Source organism: Periplaneta americana, chromosome 12 (genome assembly GCF_040183065.1).
Source record: "Periplaneta americana isolate PAMFEO1 chromosome 12, P.americana_PAMFEO1_priV1, whole genome shotgun sequence".
Taxonomy (NCBI): Eukaryota; Metazoa; Arthropoda; class Insecta; order Blattodea; family Blattidae; genus Periplaneta; species Periplaneta americana.
In genome coordinates, this window is record NC_091128.1 from 162,621,830 (window position 1) to 162,642,910 (window position 21,081).

The following is a 21,081-nucleotide window of genomic DNA, read 5'->3' on the forward strand; positions in this document are numbered from 1 at the left end:
CTTACAAATTTCTTCATAAAACTTGAATTTTGTACTTTTCTTATGCCTTTCTGTGAACTTTTTTTTTAATTCAGTGCAAATTCGACTTTTATTTTATGTGAGGATGTTTTCCATTCTTACATGTAAACTATGAGCATGTTTTTTCCTGCATAAAATAACTTATTTCGATATAAAGAAATTTCACTATAACTAATTCTAGAGGTTCCTAGGATTTCATTACACTGGTATTTTACTGTCTTTGCCTCTTAGAAAATCTCGTTACTTAATTCAGTGGATATCTACAAAAGTGCCGTATATATCATATATCTAACATACTTGGTAGTATCCATTATTAAACCACTTCATGCACTAAAAAGCCTGAAAATATGCATGCGACTGTGCAGTAAAAATTCACTTTAGGAGTTTATTTGGTTTAATAACGTGTTATAAATTAAACTAATTTAAAGTAATAATTATCATCAAGCCATCATCATTTTCATTAAATATATTTTTTCTATAAATGTATTAATTACTCATTTTAATTACATATTGGAATGGGTAAATTTTTAACGTTCTAAATTTTTTTTTAAGTTTGCATTTCACGTAATTATAATAGTAGCAAAGAATCAACGATTTCTCCATCCATGCATGCATGCATGCATGCTTACATACAGTTTTGGTTCTATGAAATCAGAACGCACTAGGTGCATAAATTGTCGTCGCAGCAATTTCATGACCTCATTGTCGCAGGTGTGTAAATACATTAATTTTTGGCTCTACGAAATCTGATCTAAGCGATGCGCATTTTCACCCTGACTCCTGAAACATTACACATACTCGGAAAAATGTTATTGGAGCGGCAAGAATAAAATAATGTCATGTCGGATTGCCATTGGAGCGGGCGGATTAAAATACCATTATTGTCGAGAAATTAAACGCTTGCCGATGGTTAAAGAAGAAAGCGAGTCGATGATACAGAGCTAGTCTCATAGTGGAAAACGGGCCAACATTTACAATAGAAATTGCATTGTTGTCGCAGCAATTTCATATCCTCAGTAGTAATTAATGAATTATCGATTTTATTTTTCACATGATTTTTACATTTCTCAGGAAATTATTCATACTTTTATCGCAGAGAAATTTTTGAAATTAGGTAATAAATCAGGTAAAGCAAGGAAAGATGTCAATATATGCATTTAGAAGGAAAACTCCTCGAAATAAATGCATTTATGCAAAATAAATTTGACTTCATTTGAACGTAGAAATTATGATCGGCAAATATTCATCTTTGCAATGGTGGCACAGAAATAAAAGTCTGTTCTAAAAATTCTAAATTTCATTGTTTCTTGTTCACGTTAACTCTTGTTTAAAACTTGAAACTATATTAGTTGAACCGTTAAAAGTGTTATAATTTCATCTGTTTTTACTTTTTTCTTTTCAGTCTCAAAACAAATTGCAATACAAAGTCATTAATGAAAAATAAATAAATAAATTAAAAAATAAACTGTGAAATTAATTGGTGGAATAGATAGCAGATTATTGTTTACAAATAAACCTTACTGAATCCAGTTTGTTTTTCATTTGTCAGTCTCCTATTAGCGTGTAGTACAGACGTTAATGGATCGTTAAACAGTACATATCGTTACAGAATATTAGATTACAGTGAACTTTTAGCACAAGGAAACATCATTTCACACTGGAGTAGTAAGAGATATCACGCTCTGTGTTACGTCGATACGTCATGCCCATTCAGTCTTCTGTTCAGGAGGAATATTGAATTGAGATTTCATGTACAGTACTTGGTACACCGAGCTAACGGACAAAGCCACGTCGCCGCGCGCGATAAGAGACTGTCTGTCGTATGTTGGCCGCGTCACGTGAGGCGGAATAGCAAATACTAATCACTTCATTAGGTACTCCTGGCGGTGACGTTGCAACAAGCTGTACTTTCCTCATCATCGTCATTCTTCTCAAAAGCTAAATATTAACGCATTTCCTACGCAAATCTAATGCAGACATCAGGCACGACTCTAGAGTAAACAGGCCTTAGGAGAGTCACACGTAAGGCTCTTTAATAATAATAATAATAATAATAATAATAATAATAATAATAATAATAATAATAATAATAATAATAATAATAATAATAATTTACAACTTACTTAGGGCTTTTACCAATATGACATCACTGATGAGACAACTAATCTAGGAGATAATGAGGTAGGATAGTCCCTATTATCTCAAATATAATTTGGGAAATTTTCTACGTACTAAATGTGGACTTAAAACGATTACTTACTTACTTATTGGCATTTAAGGAACCTGGAGGTTCATTGCCGCCCTCACATAAGCCCTCCATTGATCCCTATCCTGAGCAAGATTAATCCAGTCTCTACCATCGTATCCCACCTCCCTCAAATCCATTTTAATATTATCTTCCCATCTACGTCTCGGCCTCCCCAAATGTCTTTTCCCCGCCGGCCTCCCAGCTAACACTTTATATGCATTTCTGGATTCGCCCATACGTGCTACATGCCCTGCCCATCTCAAGCGTCTGGATTTAATGTTCCTAATTATGTCAGTGAAGAATACAATGCGTGCAGCTCTGCGTTGTGTAACTTTCTCCATTCTCCTGTAACTTCATCCCTCTTAGCCCCACATATTTTCCTAAGAACCTTATTCTCAAACACCCTTAATCTCTGTTCCTCTCTCAAAGTGGGAGTCCAAGCTTCACAACCATATAGAACAACCGGTAATATAACTGTTTTATAAATTCTAACTTTCAGATTTTTTGACAGCAGACTAGATGACAAAAGCTTCTAAACCGAATAATAACAGGCATTTCCCATTATTTATTCCGCGTTTAATTTCCTCCTGAGTGTCATTTATATTTCTTACTGTTGCTCCAAGATATTTGAATTTTTCCACCTCTTCGAAGGATAAATCTCCAATTTTTATAGTTCCATTTCGTACAATATTCTGGTCACGAGACATAATCATATACTTTATCTTTTCGGGATTTACTTCCAACCCTATCGCTTTACTTGCTTCAAGTAGAATTTCCGTGTTTTCCCTAATCGTTTGTGAATTTTCTCCTAACATATTCACGTCATCCGCATAGACAAGAAGCTGATGTAACCCGTTCAATTCCAAACCCTCTGTGTGGACTTAAAACGATTATTTAATTAAAATAACTCTGCTGTACATGAACATTGTTTACAGTATTATTCTATTTGTGTTATTTAATTAAAATTTTTAATTAAAGCCGACTGACAAAAATAATCGTAATGCTCTTAATTCGAGAATGATCATTTACTGGTGCATTACGAAACATTATCTTTGTTTGATCAAATCCAAGATTACATTGATGTTTTCATATAGGTACAGTATATCATTATTTTCTTTTGTACTGAGATACAACTTAATGTAATGTAGGCGATGGCATATTTTTGGACCAGTAATAGACTCTTTCAAATTGCCGGTGTCACCGACCTTTTGGTCATCACGATGCAAAGCCACCTCGGAGACGTCACAGGGCAAGTACAAGACAAGGGATGAACACCCTGTCTCGTGGATTGAAGATAAATCTCTGAACACGTCAGGAATCGAACCACGATCCGTGCTCTCCATAGAATCATAGCGACGGACGTCATAATTTTCACCATCAGAATTATTGATTTCTTATTCTTTAGGCAGTCATAAGTAATTAATATGCGGCGTTCCATGAATATGCTCACCTTGGTGGTCACTTCGCAGGCAATGACGTTTTGAGCTAATTAAATCAGAACTTCAATTGGACAGGTTTGTGCACGTTGCGCCTGTATCTCCTGTTTTGCTTTTGATATAGCGGCACTAAACTCCTATATCGCTATGGAATAATGTAGTTTTAAAGCCAAGTCATGTTCACTGTACACACAGTCTCCAAGGACGAAGCGTGTTTGCATTATGAGTTCAAGCAGGAATAGAACCCCGGTAGTGAAAATTCTGTGAATTTATAAAACAATACGGTTGCGAATTTACTTGATATCATTGTTAGTTAGAATTGCTGCATAACACTCAAGGAGAAATTGTATAATTTAGTGGTTTCCATTTTATCTTTTAACTATAAATGAAAGTGGGTCATTCCATCGTTACGGACATGACGCTGGGACTACATTTTTTGGGTTAAATCCGTTAATTACGTTTATTTCTGTGATACATATTTTTTTTCGGGAAAGAAACGTGGCAAATGTTCTTGAATCTGTCCTCTTTCAATTGAGAAAAAAAAATTCTATGATGAGGTAGCGACGAAAATTGGGGTCATACTTTCGTTCCGGACATGATGCATTTCAGACGCACTTATTTTCCCTTTTTGGATAACCCTAAATGTCTGCGAATTGTTTAAGAGTTTTCAAATGAAAAAAATGTGGGACGTTACTTACTCTTCAAGGTTTATTTTAACACTTTTCGAAACTTCAAACCAAAAAAACTTCGCCAGAAAATAAATGAAACATGCTTTTCGGACATGACGTCCGAAAATGCCCTTAAAGTTATAAGATTGTATTAAATACAATTTTTTTCCTTTTAAGCGTTTGTTTAAGAATGCACAGTGCAGTGTGAAATGCATTGTTGTTATTACTATTATTATTATTATTATTATTATTATTATTATTATTATTATTATCACCGTCATATCGTTTGTACAGTGGCGTAAATTTCTCTATAAAACATAACAAATTCTCTTATTCAAGAAATTGTAATGATAATAATCATCATCAGAAGATCATGTCAGATTTTAAGCAGTCATATGCACGCATAAAAATTACTTAAAATTTATTACATCCTATTAATATTAATCAGGGTACCTTTTTGTTGTATTTTTCATCCTGGGAACGAGAATTCGTTAATAATTATGTTTATAACACAATTTTTCTTTGAACTCCGCTTAGACCTTGGAAGTCTTAAGTTAAACGAAAAGGAGGTTAAAAACGACGAAGTTCCCGTGCACTGAACAATAATTATCTCCCCGTCCGCTGTAATATAGTCTATTTTACAGAGAGTTCCACCACCTTTTTCTCCAGAAAAAAAAGCACTGGCTATTAATTATATAAGAAGTCATTGTCCAGTATACCACGAAAACGCTGGCATGAGACCGTAACGTATCCGCTAGGGATGTAACACGTGAAGGACATGATGATTATGATGATGATGATGATCATCATCATCATCATCATCATCATCCTCATCCTCCTCCTCCTATATTGAGCCTGTGGCAAACGTCAATGGAGAACAGTTTGTAAATAAATAATAAATTAATAATAAAGTGGTAATTGTATTACAGTTTGCAACAGTCTAATTGTTGAGTAAGAGACATTACATTAGAATTTTTTCTAATCTATATTTTGTCTTTCAAATACCATTATCAGTGCGATAATGTTGAATGAACAGACACTAAAACAACTCTAGACTTTTCACTTAATTGATAATAGATCTAGTTATATTTTTATTAGATTGTTTTACGACGCTTTATCAACATCTTAGGTTATTTAGCGTCTGAATGAGATGAAGATGAAATGAGTCCGGGATCCAGCACCTAAAGTTACCCAGCATTTGCTCATATTGAGTTGAGGGAAAACTCTGGAAAAAAACCTTAACCAGGTAATTTGCCCCGACCGGGAATCGAACCCGGGTCACCTGGTTTCGCAGCCAGACGCGCTAACCGTTACTCCACAGGTGTGGACTCTAGTTATAATTATGTTTGTGTTAAAGATATTGTGACTCAGTCAAAATTATATAATATATACACCGGTGACTTTAGTGTGCATTTAATGAAATTCTGTAGCTAAAAGGAATTGTTGGCTAGTTTGTTCAGTGTATTCTGTAGAACTCCCTGCATAGTTTTACATGAATAAATGATTAAATGTTAAAACAGTAATGCTATAGAGTGAGTATAAAACGTTGGTTTGTCCTTGGCCTACCTTACAGGTAAAATGACACAGTCTATTGTTTGTTCATACGGGGTACTTCTGTATTCGTTTTCCTTCGGGGAAAGTGCGTGCGCTATTTAATCCTTTGTAAGATTTAGTTGAAGCGAGTGATTGTAAAACTGGGCCACTCTGTGTCCAGGAGATGTAAATATGGAGATGGAAAGGTAACCCAACAAACCACTCCACATTGGACTGATCACCCATCACCCATGTGGTGGTATAATAATTTATCCAGAGAATTGAAAGTAGCCTCGAACTGGATAGATAGGAAGAGGTACCCCTACTCTTGGCGGCAAAAGAGGAGGAGGAAGAAGAAGAAGAAGAAGAAGAAGAAGAAGAAGAAGAGGAAGAAGAAGAAGGTGATTGTGTCTCAAACTTGTTCACACTTCATTGGAATAATGTAACGTAATAAATTACTCATTTCATAGAAGGTAAAAGGAAAATACGTCAGGAAGACTGCTGAAATCGTCGAGGGAAGTCGCTTAACTGTTCAAACTGTTATTGAAAAATTTAAAAGAAAATAGATGCGTTACTGATGTGTAAGTAGAAACTCTTAAGAAAATATTAAATAGTGAGGGACGAAAGAATTATTTTGAGACGATTTATCAAAGGTCCAGATTTAAATGCGACACATCTAGCTACTGAATTATATACCAGTCGCGGCGCAACAGCCCATGAAGGACTAAGGCCTCACATCTACATGCCTCAGCAGAGGTGAACGATCATCCAACCAGTACGGGGGTAAAGTGTGGTCAGTAAGATGATCCAACCATTATAGCTGTTGAAACCAGATTTCTCTATGTAATTCATCCAGCACCACCTAGATAATAATGGTTGCTAAGTCAAAGCCTGATGTTCTTTTGTTTTTTAAATTGTCAAAGCGTGCTAATTTCTAAATGTGGTCCACTAATTAAGTTATTTCTTCGTTTTTTTATGCTGGGTAACTTTCGGTGCTGGACCCCGGATTCACTTCACCGGCATTGTCACTTTCATCTCATTCAGACGCTAAATAACCGAAGATGTTGATAAAGCGTCGTAAAATAACCTACTAAAAAAAATCTTCGTTGTTTTATACATACGCTTCTTATGGCAGTATTAAATCCCTTTGTCGAGTATACCTAGAAAAACACACGGTATATATATTTATTATTAAATAAACTTTATTGTACATAAATAAGTACATTATAGCCGGTATATTGTAATCATTTATAATGTTATATATTCGTAATACTAAAATCGGAATTTAAATAAGATTATGTTTTCAAATACGATATATTATTTGTTTACAATGAGACTCCAAACATATTCCCCCATTTTCATTAGAACTCTTGTAAGGAATTGTAGGCGCGAGTGAATTTCTGTAAATTGACGGAAGTTTTACAGTCCTTTGTGAGGAATTGTATGTAAACATAAGTGTAAAATCGTTATGAATTTGCTAATAATTTTAAACTGCAGATAACATGTCTATAATGTTATGTAATATTTACATCTTCTGATGGATCATATTTTAAGAGAGTCATTTATTTAGTGTTCTGCCCAAGGGCTGGTCTTTCACTGCAAACCGGCTTTCTCCAGTCCTTATTTTCTGTCTTCCTCTTTGTTTCCTCATATGATTAATATATTTTAATGTCGTCTATCATCTGATATCTTCTTCTTAAGAGACTATATAATTTTTATTTTAGTAGTTTTTTTATTTACTCGCTATGACACACTTTTTTTTAATTTGAATATAGTGCACACATCTCAAAATCAAATTATGTTAGGAAGCTGAACTGCAAACTAATAAATAAATAGCCTAAATACAGTCAAACAGTTTGAATGGAATTCGCGAAAGCAAGGACACTCACTCGCAGGCGAGGATGTCTGCTGCGGCCGCGCATTTTCGCTTCTGAGTAAGTACGATTACATTGCATAATGACAAGCGTTTAACGAACAGAAAGCTTCCTGTTTTAACTTACCTTCCCGCGCTCCTCCCACTGTTTCATGGCTCTTGAGCCAAATGTGGACAGTCGTATTACACTGCCTCTCCCACCAGAAGCAAAGAATGTTATGAAGATGACACATGCTTTCTCATTCTTTTCATGCTTTTCGCTGTAGTTCAGTTCGTTTATCATGTTGCTGTTAGTTGTTTAGTTTTTCCTAGAAGTAGATTTTTAATGCTAGTCAAGCGTGTTAAAGTAGACTAGAAAAGCATTATACACACTGATGCGAAAAGCATTTTTAACACTGGCTTTAAGCTGTTTGCGACGATTGTTTCCCACCAGATCCGATCAAAAAAGCGGTATATTCATTGTTCCATAACAGACCTTTTATCAGCCGATAAAATTGTGAACTTACTGTATTCTTCTGCTAATCCCACGCGAACGTTTCTCAGCCAATGAACGAACTCATTGACACTAAAGTGACCAATGAGAATCGAATTGCATGATAGTTAAAAGCATGGTGCTCAAAATTAAAAAGTGATAATTTTCTCCCTCCTACGTTCATTTCTTTTATTTGTATCGTCTCTGTTTCGATGTAGGTCTATCAGCAATCAAGTAATTACATGAGACTCGCAGTCTCAACATGCAACAATAATTGCACAATTAATTACTATAAGTAAAAATGTTTACAATAAAATTAAACATGTTGAAAATTAAAGATAATCAATGATAAAAGAGATCAAAATAAAGTGTTGTTATAACCTCAAATGTTCAGTTGTTTTTATTCCAAGGAGCCTTTTATTCTTATCATCTCTGCTTCGATTCGACTGTTTTTCTGGATCTTATTATTATAACCTCGAATGTTTAGTTTTCAGTATTACAGTTGTTTGCATTGAAATTATCTTGCCGAATACGATTCGTGATATGAATAGCACAGTCTAGTATATACAGTCACGAAGCTTGAGTTGTGAGGGTGCTAGGAACAATAGATTGTGCCGGTACTATTTCACATTGTCTGTAATGAGGCGATATTAGCGATTCTAGTGGTTAGAAACTATCTGTGGATGCATATTTACTACGTATTGAGCTTCGTGAATGTATATACTAGACTGTGATAATAGTAAGTAATCCTCAGGTACTTTAATTTCGCTTTTAAACTCATGTTTACTGTCATTAGATAATTATTCGTTAAGCTCAATTAAATTACCGGAAAACTATCAGCACTCGTATTATAGAAGATAATGTAATCTGCAGTGTTACCATTTTTACTAATTTTGCTTCGCAGATATATAAAATGTTCTACTTCTTGAATATTTGTGTCTTCTATTCTTATCTCAGCACTTCCTCTTTCTGTTGCTGTTCTCATGAAAACAGTTTTTTTCATAACTAATAAATAATAATAATAATAATAATAATAATAATAATAATAATAATAATAATAATAATAACTAAATTATTATAGCACAGAACTTGAGCACATAAAAGTGCTATAGCTTTTTAACTCAGACCTTTTCGCGGCTTCATCCCTCCCCCCAAGAGAAAATAATTTGAAACCATCACTTCTTGGAAAGGGGGTTCCTGTGAACTCGGAGGTCAGGGGCCCGAGCCCCTGTATATCCTTCCATTAATTCAGGCCGTTGCGTAGGCTAATGAACTTGGTGGCAGCACCAGCACGTGCTCCACTCTATTGTGTGCAGGTGTAACAATGGGCGAGGGAGTGTTGTAAACAGAAGGTGATAAGGTGAACTGGGGCTGAGGGTCAAAGACTTCCTGCGTGAGTCCCGGAATGGCGTAGCTATTGTCAAGAAGGATTATCAAAGCAGGTTTGTGACAGAAATAAAGCGTTTTGATTGACAGCCTGGAGATAGGCCTATTACTGGCGTTCCTTCCCTGCAACTCCTGCTTCCTACCTATATAAAGAACAACACTCGAAATAGAGTATTTGTAGTACCACAGTATCCTGCCTAATTCAGGGATCCCCAAACTTCCTAATGTCACGGTCCCCATAAGATTATATTTTGGCGGAAGCCCTAAAATATTAGGTTGACGCATGAGTCGTGGTGTTTTTATTCGGCATCACAACACTGCGTTGTTATGATATTGTTTATCATTTGTTATTTTGGAGTGTTGTGCTTGTAAAAACGCCCCGAATTTTGCGGATTTGAAGAAAACTTGTGCTGTTTTTGGGCCAAAGGTCATGGAGTGTCAAGTGGAAAGAAATTAACACGTCCGACGTATTCTTCTGTTTGAGTTTAGTAGAGGAGCAAAGGCAGCGGAGACGGCTCGAAACATTTGTGCCGTGTACGGGGAGAATGCCAACGGAGAAAGCACTGCAACAAAATGATTCTGTCGTTTCATCACAAAACATCTCGTACAAAAGTTAGTGCCCATTCACAGAAGATTATGTTATGCGTCTGATGGGATAAAGAAGGCGTCGTGTACTACGAATTGCTTCCCAGGAATAACCATAACTGCTGACATTTATTGCCAATAACTCAGACGCCTTGCGGACGCAGTTGAAGAAAAACTATCGTAGAGACTGCATCAAATGCTGCTGCAACACGATAATGCACGCCCGCACCCTGCTAACATGACGAAAGCAGCTATCCAGGAGCTTGGTTGGGAGATAATTCCATATTCTCCTCATCTTACGCCCTCAGATTTCCGCTTTTTCTGTTCTGTATTCAACAATCTTGAAGGGAACTCCGTTGATAACGAAGATACTTTACAAACTTGGCTTGACGACATTTTTAACGCCAAACCAGCAGATTTATTCAGATGCAGAATAAAAAAACTCCCCGGCGTTGGCAGAGAATCATAGGTAATACACGAGAATATTACTGATTAATTTCTGTCTTCTGTCATCTATTAAAAAAAAACACATTATTTTGCATCATGTAGGCTGGTAAACATTATTTACTTGTTAAATAGTTTCGTAAAATAGTGAATTAAACATCCTTAATAAATAATTGATAGCGATATTAAAATATAGGTAGTTAAATTTTTGTATATAATCCGGAAATAAATAAATATAAAGTTATTTTACGTCATGTCTTTGCCGCCAAAAATGAAACTAATTTTTTTTTTAGACTTATACAAAGGCTGTATCTGTGTGATTGCTGATGTTGTTTTGGAGCTATCCGTTTTGCAAAGTGTGGCCCCAGATCACATATACTGTAGATTGCCTATTCCTGTGTTATAATCGGTTGCACTTTGAGAAGAACACCCGCCAGGATCGCCATCCTTCCGCCGTAAACGAACACGAGATGGCAGTACAGTCGCTAATGCAATTATTTTATTTATTTTTTTTCCCCCCCAGAAATGTATATTTATTTAAGTACCAGGTCGCAAAATAGACCCATGCCTTTTACAAGATGTATGTAACCTAATACATGATTCAGTATAAAAATATATATAATTTACATTCAACACTTTCACCAGGAGTGAAGTGTTTTACAAGAAATCACTCATACATTAAACACTAGACATTACTAAACTATTGAACAGTGGATTTGGATGTGTTTTTACAGATTGTATAAATTTGGTTCTGGCATTTTGAATATAATCGCTAAATAGCATTATATTTAGTGACTCATATAGTTCAGAGTTACTGATGTCATAGTCTGCTCCCGTGATTGTCCTACATACTGATCTTTGTATTCCGTCCAGTCGTTTAATATGGCGTATATATGTATTTGACCAGATTTCGCAAGCATATAGCATGTATGAACGGATCAGACAAGTGTATAATAAAACTTTGATTTTATGAGAGATCCGACTTTTGAAAAGAGGGTACATCAGCATGAAACGTTGAAATGGGAGTTATGACGTGACTCCTTATGTAACAACTAGATGGCAGCATAGTAAACCTGACTGTAGGGCTCTGAGTTCTGCAGTCACAACTAGCCTACGTCTATGTTCATGATACAAACGGAGTGGGCTATGGAAATTCAGCTCTCCTTGGCAACGGTTTTGTTGTGAATTGTTTTGTATCTTTCTGACGAGAAATAAAAACTGTTCTTGAGTTTCACTTAATCAGTATATTGTATTTTAGCTACAATATTGGTGACCTCCGACGTGATATGAACACGCACAAAGATACCAAACAATAATTGAATTATTCACAACAAAACCGTTGCCAAGGAGAGCTGAATTTCCATAGCCCACTCCGTTTGTATCATGAACATAGACGTAGGCCAGTTGTGACTGCAGAACTCAGAGCCCTACATGACAAAAGTTGTTTCTGTCAAAGCCTATAACGCCGAGCAATCTGGGTATATATGATCTAGGGTGTGGCTCAATTGTAGATACTCTAATTCATGAGTCTGCCTCTACATTAATTTTACTTCTATATTCGTTCTTCAAGAAGACCAGAGTACATAATATTACTCATACTAACAACATGTTGATGCAAATGGCAATACAGTAAGAGTTGTGTTGTATTGCAATTCGGAAAACAGCGGGATAAAATTACGGCAGGGTCATTGTAGGATGTACCATTCTTAAGCTTGAATCTGGTCTTCCTTGACGGCCAGACTATTTTTTTTGGCAATGAAGAGGTCTTTTCCACCCAGTTGTTTTTTTTTTAATTATAGGATAGAAAATATTGTCTTCATTTTAATGTTAATGAATCAAGACGTTATTTCATATTTGCAACGATATCGGACGAGAGTTCATCATTTGTTGCTAGAATGTTGCCAAGATTAGGAAATGGATGAATTCTCTGTTTTTAACTCTGTGAGACCACAAGTTGAATTTCTTCAATTCATTCTTGTCTTGAGTGATAAGCACTGTTCAGGTGGGAACCTGAGGACTGAAATTTAGAGAATTTAAAAAGCTAAAATTGGCATATAGGTAGGAATTTCATGCAAGACAAGAGGAATCCCTGAGACGATCTCGTTGCTGTTTAATTCTGTTTCATAATAAACAGAAAAATATCTATCAGGGGACAAGATAAAATTAAGATTAATTAAAATACCATTGGAAACATTTCTGTTCCACGGACCTAATTCGATTCCAGGAAGTCACATTCGGACCCTCAGGAGTCCAAGAGACCACAGTTTGGCAACCGCTGCCCTAATTCACTAGTTCACAAAATTAGCTAAGGATTTCAGATCCTCTGAAAAAAAGAAAAAAAAAAACCTCTCCCGGCTTTAAAAATTTTGATATCTTTGTGATAGTTATCAGTGCAAAGCTTTTTTTATAAGAAATTGTGATTTAATTAGAAAAAGGAATACAAATAGGAATACCTTGTATTACATCATGCACCAATAACGTCATGTGCTATTGAAAGAATTTCTTGCAATATAAAATCATTTCAAGTGACATCCGCATATGTTCAAGTTCCGTAACTTACGAATGCACGTTATTATTCACTGCAAAGATCACGACGAAAATGAACATCACGGCTCAAGCATGTATTTACTAAAGCTATAGTATGCCTATAGCTTCTGAATGTCGGGAGTTGACTGTACTCACGAACATGAAGCAAAGACCTTATCTGTTGCATCACTATATATCCAATGTATCTTTAACTTCAATCTTTAGGTTACTGGATTACGAAGCCTAGTTATGACATACCTTTTTGTTATACCCTGTATAGTGGTTATTTAATAAGTTATGTTAACATAAACCTAGTGGCATTCATATGTTTAAATCTGTAGAAAAATTAACACAAGGACTTGTTGCTCATAGATCTGCCTTTAGGCATATATCCACCAATTTTTTACAGGTATTGTATGCCTGAAAACAAAATGATAGTGTAGATCACAAATTTGTTTCAATTATAGTATATTTTTTCCTGACCCTTTTTTTATATAGAAATCAGTACACTGTACGCTACAATAAGTCTTTGTTTAAATTTAATTACAGTATCTTGATCTCTGTGTAAATTGTATCTAATTGTGATCTTTGTTATGCAGGATGTGCAGCCACAGGACAAGGATGAGGCAGAATTGGTTGACGAAGATGGAGGTAAGTAGAGCCATCAGAATCTATAGCTGCCGCATATACGGCATGTGCGTTCTGGGAAAATAACACTGCATTGACTCTCAGTCGCGGTCTTCCCTGCTCTACTATTGTTCGTAGCTATTGTGAAGCAAATTTGACACAGAAGAGTTTTATTGCATTCCTAAAAATTTTGGTTCTCAGGACTTGCGACATTTTGCACTTTTGCCAGCAATATGGCTTCTATTCATCATTCATAGTGTCCTTTCCATGGACAGGTCTTTCACTGCAAACCCAGCTTTCTCCAGTCTTCTCTATTTTCTGTCTTCCTCTTTATCTCCGCATATGATCCATATATCTTAATGCCATCTATCATCTGATTTCTTCTGCCCCGAACTCTTCTTCCGTTCACGATTACTTCCAGTGAATCCTTCAGTAGGCAATTTCCATTCATGTAACTGATTTGAACTTTTTAACGATTATGATAATGATGATGAAGGTAATGATGCAAATTTACAATCCAGCATTTGCCTTTGTGACTGAGGAAAATCATAAAAAACCAGTCAAATTGGCCGGCCATGGGGTTTGAACCTGCGACCTTTCTAACGCCTTGCTAGGTGGTAGGAAAACGTAAAATCCAACTGTGTCCACAATTAAAGACCTAACATTCTAAATGTGCTAAGTGCCATTTTTTAAATTTCCTTTTATTCAATCTAAGGAAGGAACATCCATATGAGAATATCATACAAAATTGTCTTTGTCGTAGCTCAACTGTGACTTATTCTTGCGTCAAAAGACTGTGCTGTAGGTATCTCAACATGTATTTCGCACTGTGTTTTTCATCAGTATCTCAGAAAGTTGGTTTTGGCGCTTAGCACATTTAGAATGCTAGGTCCTCAATTCGTTTCGACTTTATCCTCTGTCCCAGATTCATTATATCAACATTGTTATTTCGTGATGAATTCAGACTGTTTTTCCTGGGGGATGAAGATATGGAACAGCGGTTATTATAGGAGTCTGAATCAGTAGTGAACTAAAACAATGTTTTAATTCGTAAAGCTGATATTAGATTAGCAAACGTAGAAGCACAGTCTAGTACATACAGTCACGAAGCTTGAGGTGATTTTTTGCATTTCTCGCGATACAATGCTCCAAGCGGTTAGCAACTGAGAATACTAGGAACAATAGACTGTGCGATAGTAGCGATCCTAGTGGCTAGCAACTAAAGTTCAACTGTCATTGGATGCATATTCCCTACGTATTGAGCTTCGTGACTATGTACTGGACTGTAGCATTAGTACTATAGCGAAGGTCACGTAAGAGCAGTTCCTAAACAGCAAATATTGCCATCTTGTCAGTGTTGCCAACTGTTACCATATATAACCATATGAAGTAGAATCACGATCCTACGTACAGAATGACTTATTTACTTACCGTACTTTACCTTTATGTTGGAAGGTCATTCTAAATGGTTCAATAATTTGTAACATAATATTTTCGTAGGCAAAAGGGATCAACATGTTAGGTATTTTGTCTGGCAATATGAAATTAATTGTTTGACCGTAATCAGGGGCAGGGTGCGAATTAATAATAATAATAATAATAATAATAATAATAATAATAATAATAATAATAATAATTTATTTTAGCTGGCAGAGTTAAGGCCGTAAGGCCTTCTCTTCCACTCAACCAGCAAAAAGTGTATATACATATGCATGAACTTACAAAGAATCCAACAATTTGATTTTGATGAGAGTTACATGTATACAAAAGTTATTTACAAATTAAACAACAAAATACTATGAACTATTAATTAAACACTGAAATAAACTGTGTAACAGAATTAAACTAAAATACATAGAATGTTAATATATTTCAAATAATATTAGATAATAGAAAGAGATTATTACGAGACAATTAAAATACAGCACAATCAGGATGATGTCTAAAGAAAAAAGTAACAATGTAGTCAGTGATAGTTTAAATCAGTATCCCCCCCCCCCTGTTGGAAAGTTATCCCCCTCTCATAAATTTATATTAACATCCCTGCCAGGGATAACTTCTATCCCCCCCCCTTACAAAATATAATTGTTTAAATACGAATATATGTATTTTATAAAGTACAAAGTAAGCAAAGAAAATAATATTTCTGTATTGTCATCATCGGAAAGCTGACAATAATCAATAACTTAGGAATGACACATCTTATCTTAAGCCTGTTCACGGATATAATAAATTATTATTATGATCAAGATGCAGGACAAGCAACTCAGTGCAACCAAGCGTTGAGCCATATCGAATAAGGATAATAATAATTTTATGAATAGTATTTTCTATCTCGTATTCTATCCCCCTTCTTCAGAAATCCTAATTCGCAACCTGATCAGGGGTTTGGCTAAACAATTGATTCACGAGACTTGACCTAACACGTGTGTGTGCGTGCGTCTGTTTTTTTTTTATGTATGATAATCTTTCGAAAAATCTGAACGTTAGAATTTATAAAACAGTTATATTACCGGTTGTTCTGTATGATTGTGAAACTTGGACTCTCACTTTGAGAGAGGAACATAGGTTAAGGGTGTTTGAGAATAAGGTTCTCAGGAAAATATTTGGGGCTAAGAGGGATGAAGTTACAGGAGAATGGAGAAAGTTACACAACACAGAACTGCACGCATTGTATTCTTCACCTGACATAATTAGGAACATTAAATCCAGAAGTTTGAGATGGGTAGGACATGTAGCACGTATGGGCGAATTCAGAAATGCATATAGAGTGCGAGTTGGGAGGGCGGAGAGAAAAAGACCTTTAGGGAGGCCGAGACGTAGAAGGGAAGATAATATTAAAATGGATTTGAGGGAGGTGGGATATGATGATAGAGAATGGATTAATCTTGCTCAGGACAGGGACCAATGGCGGGCTTATGTGAGGGCGGCAATGAACCTCCGTGTTCCTTAAAAGCCAGTAAGTATGATAATCTTGCACTTCATTCAAAATAATGAAAATTTCTCCTGCAGCATTGTGCTTGTTGTCGTCTTCTGACTTGCTAACAAGTTTGTATGTTGCTGTTCATAAAGAGAACAGAATGCTGTGGACTGAGAATGTTGTTTCATGCAATCCTGCGAAGAGATGCAATGCACTTGTAACTTTCTGTTGTTCAAACATACTAGCACTCCTGTTGACTCGACCTGCTTCAACACATGCTGGGTAGCAACTCAAGGTCATCTGTTTCCTAGACTGATTTCCAACAGGAAACATAGTCTATATATATTATATTGGTCATGTGAGGTCGATTGTAACTACACATTGTATTAATTATTGCCTGATATATCCAGTTCATGATGAATTTATGATATAAATGTACAGTAGACCATGCATGGAACATAGGTAGCTCTTTAAAAGTAATACTTTCTGGCATAGAAGAAGCATTTAAAATCTCTTAACTGTAATAGATAATATAATAATAATAATAATAATAATAATAATAATAATAATAATAATAATAATAATAATTCCAGAATGTAAAAAAAAACTATACTGTTAAAGTAATGAAACCTGCCCATTTCCAGATGTTTCTGAGCTTCAAGAAAGTCTTAAGTGTAGAAATTTCGCAACTTACAAACTTGAAATTTTTATCATGAGAAAAGAGACTTCAAATGTATAATCTTTATGTTGAAAATATTGAATAGGTATAGATCTAAATTTTTCTTTCATACCTTTTCGTTGTCAGCAAGATACAAGGAATTTACTACAACATTATATAGGCCTATTTCTTTTCAAAGATAACGAGGTAAACAATTAAACACGCACATAAACAAATCAATACAATTGGAGATTATCATTTCCCGTTTTGGATGTGATTGAAATTTAATGCAGATATTCGTAATTTTAAATTTTGAAAAGTGATGATCTTACAATTGTAGTTTTTAATAGTGGTTCGCAAAAATATTGAGTTATCTGTGTAGAAGAATTTAATACACTATCCATATAAAAAAATAAGAATGGTGAGACTTAAATTCATAATTGCATGTGGTTTTAATGGGTTTCGTAACGATCTTTCATACAGGTACGTAATAAAACAAAAAATTGAATTGACACTAATTATTGTACAAATTTTACGTCAACAAAATTATTGGGACTACGCACAGTTGGAAATATAGTTACAGGTAATGAATGATAGGAGAGAGCGTACAATTGAGTCCACATTGCTCACTTTACGAGTATTTAGTTCAGTCAAGATCATAGACAAATGACATGGAGGCCAAGACAATTACAGCAACAAGAACATGAGACGAAGAAAACTATCTTCGATAGGAAGGCTGCCAGTACTCTCTTGGGGACCATAAAACAAATCAATGCGCGAAGAATTAAACATTTCAAATATATAAAAATTAGTATCTACATTTAGGAATAATGCAATCTTGAAAGTCTTATTCCACCCAAAGCTTAAAGAATAAGCTGGAGGGGAAGATAATTATTTATTGGAAGATCATGAAAATATCGGCAGGAGTGATAGAAGAGATCTAACAGATCGAAGGGTCCAGTCCATGATGATGATGATGATGATGATGATGATGATGATGATGATGATATACTGGTCCATCCTATATTAAAGCTATATATATCAAAATTATCTTATAATTAACATAGCTGAGTGCACATGCATAATTTTTAAATTTATTTTTAAGCAAAAATGTTTAACTGTAAAAAATTGGCTCTGCTCATAATTTGAATTGATCACTGACATATTGTCCTCAGAAAGGTCAATATATTATGTCTGATACTTCTATGTATTTAGTTACATTTTCTTGCTGAACAAAATTCCGACACACTGGCGACACTGGTATAACCTCAGCAGTTGCGAGCATCGTTAAATAAACCATAATTTTTTTTTAGTTACACTTGACCATTTAGTAGTTAATATTATGGGCGTAGATTCATTTTTCTGTACTTAGAAATGTTAATTGAATATACAGCATTGTAAGGCTATTTATTTTCTGTGTACCTTAGGGTCACTCACATGGAATGGCAAACATACACTATTACGTTCATGTTACATCATATTTTTTCAGGCTATAAATTAAACAGATCAAAGATTCATTGCCCTGAACCGACTTTGTTGACTGAATGTAGATTTCTTAATTTATAAACAAATATGGTAAAAGTATCTTCAAGTGAGAATCTTTTATTTCATGTTCTTTGTTTTTTACCTAATTATAAACGTACAATTTACATTTTTATGTTGAGTATTTTCACTATAAAACAAGATAACATAATATCACTTCAAAAACAATATTGATAGTTTCCAGTGACGTTTGGGTCTAAAGCAAGGGAATGCTCAGAAACTACAGGTGAGGCAAAAGTTCCCATACAAATGGTGATAGTCACTTTGCAGCTGATGCATTATAATATCAATTATATTCTATATGTATGTCATAACAAAGTGACATGTGCTCCTGGCACTCACGGCGAACACTTGACAACACATTTTCTGATATCAGCAAAATCTGGGTCATTCGTTTGCATGTTCAAGGCCCACTCGCAGAATTGCACCCTGCCATCAGGATCGTCCTCTGTCAGAAGTTGCAGCATCTGCATCTTGTACGGGTGTCACTTGTTAGTGTGCAAAATGCGGAGGACACTTCTTTGGCTGATCTCGAGTTCAGCAGAGAGATACACCGGGCTCTCTTCTTCAGGTTCTTCACTGTTGCTTATCGTTCACACACCTTCATCTGTTGCGATCTTTGGTCCCCCAGATCTGGCTTCGTCCTCGACGGAACCTGTCCTTTTGAATTTCTGGATCACTTTGATCACGGTATCATGGATAATTTACGTTTCATGCATCTCATTAATAGTCTGCGCTGGTACCAATCCCTGTTAGAAGTATGATGTAAACCCACTCATTCTTTGGAGGGGCATATCTCTATTTGCTCTGGCATTAGTTACCTGAAATGCAAACAGGAAACCTACATCCCTGTATCACCGTTTGTATAGAAACTTTTGCTTCACCCTATAGAAGCCGCATAATAGATACCGGTATTCTTGAAACAAAATTGAATCACTGAAGAAATCGTAGGCCTGTTATAAGAGAGAAACGATAAAAAACCAGGGACCCAGGATGATCTAGACACAGGCAATGGTACTACGTTGTGCAGCATCCTTTGTTGACCTGAAACTATTGAACGATTATAAATTAATTTGAAATGAATGATGGCGAAATGAGCCTGAGAGAGCTTGGAATTTGTTGCAGAAAAAATCCAACCAGGCTATTTGAACCGAGAACCGCTAGTTTCGTAGTCAGACATGCTGACCACTACTCCATAGTGGTGGACAAAAAACAAAGTCATGCTTTGAACTTTCTGGAATTTCAGACATCTACATGTGGTCATATAATAATGAAGGCGAGGTAACAAGTCAAGAGAAGAGAGTAATGTGATAATTTGAAGTACGTATAACAATGATCGGTCGAGGTTGGCCTCCTAACAGTGAAGATTTAGTAAATGATTATATAAACATTTTCATTACATTTAGAACAACTTTAGCATATTGCGATAATTGCTATGTATTAGTAAGTATTTAGGTCTAAACTTTATATTTAATTAAGACGACTAATGATATAATAATATTGTCTTACTTACTTATGGCTTTTAAGGAAACCTGAGGTTCATTGCCTCCCTCACGTAAACTCGCTATTGGTCCCTATCCTGAACAAGATTAATCCAGTCTCTACAGTCATATCCCACCTCCCATCTATGTCTCGGCCACCCCAAAGGTCTTTTTTCCCTCTGGCCTCCCAACTAACACTCTATATGCATTTCTGAATTCGCCCCATGCATGCTACATGCCTTGCCCATTTCAAACGTCTAGATTTAATAATAATAATAATTCTATTTTTACTTGGTTATTTAACGACACTGTATAAACTACTAGGTTATTTAGCGTCGATGGGATTGTTGACAGCGAGATGAGACCGAGGATTCGTTATAGATCACCTGACATTCGCCCTACGGGTGCGGAAAAGCTAAAAAAAAACCCAACCAGGTAATCAGTCCAAGCGGGAATCGAATCCATGCCTGAGCGCAACTCCAGATCGGCAGGCAAGCGCCTTGGCCAACCGAGCTATGCCAGTGGCTGTTGCTATTATTATTATTATTTTTTTTTTTTTTTCTCGTTGCCAAACTTTCAGAACGGCCCCGAGGTTCACTCAGCCTCCTATAAAATTGAGTACCGGGGTCTTTCCCGGGGGTAAAAGGCAGTCAGAGCGTGGTGC

The 21,081-nt window shown here is 35.6% G+C and overlaps 1 protein-coding gene across 2 annotated transcripts in view; it reads left to right on the forward strand.

Annotated features, from left to right (window-relative positions):
- The window catches only part of Gmap (Golgi microtubule-associated protein), a 190,198-nt gene that overhangs the window by 97,953 nt on the left and 71,164 nt on the right, over window positions 1-21,081 (forward strand). For both annotated transcript variants that reach the window (XM_069842445.1, XM_069842446.1), the window contains one exon: window positions 13,789-13,840. In XM_069842445.1, the coding sequence (XP_069698546.1) occupies window positions 13,789-13,840 (52 nt within the window). The remainder of the gene's footprint in view (window positions 1-13,788; window positions 13,841-21,081) is intronic.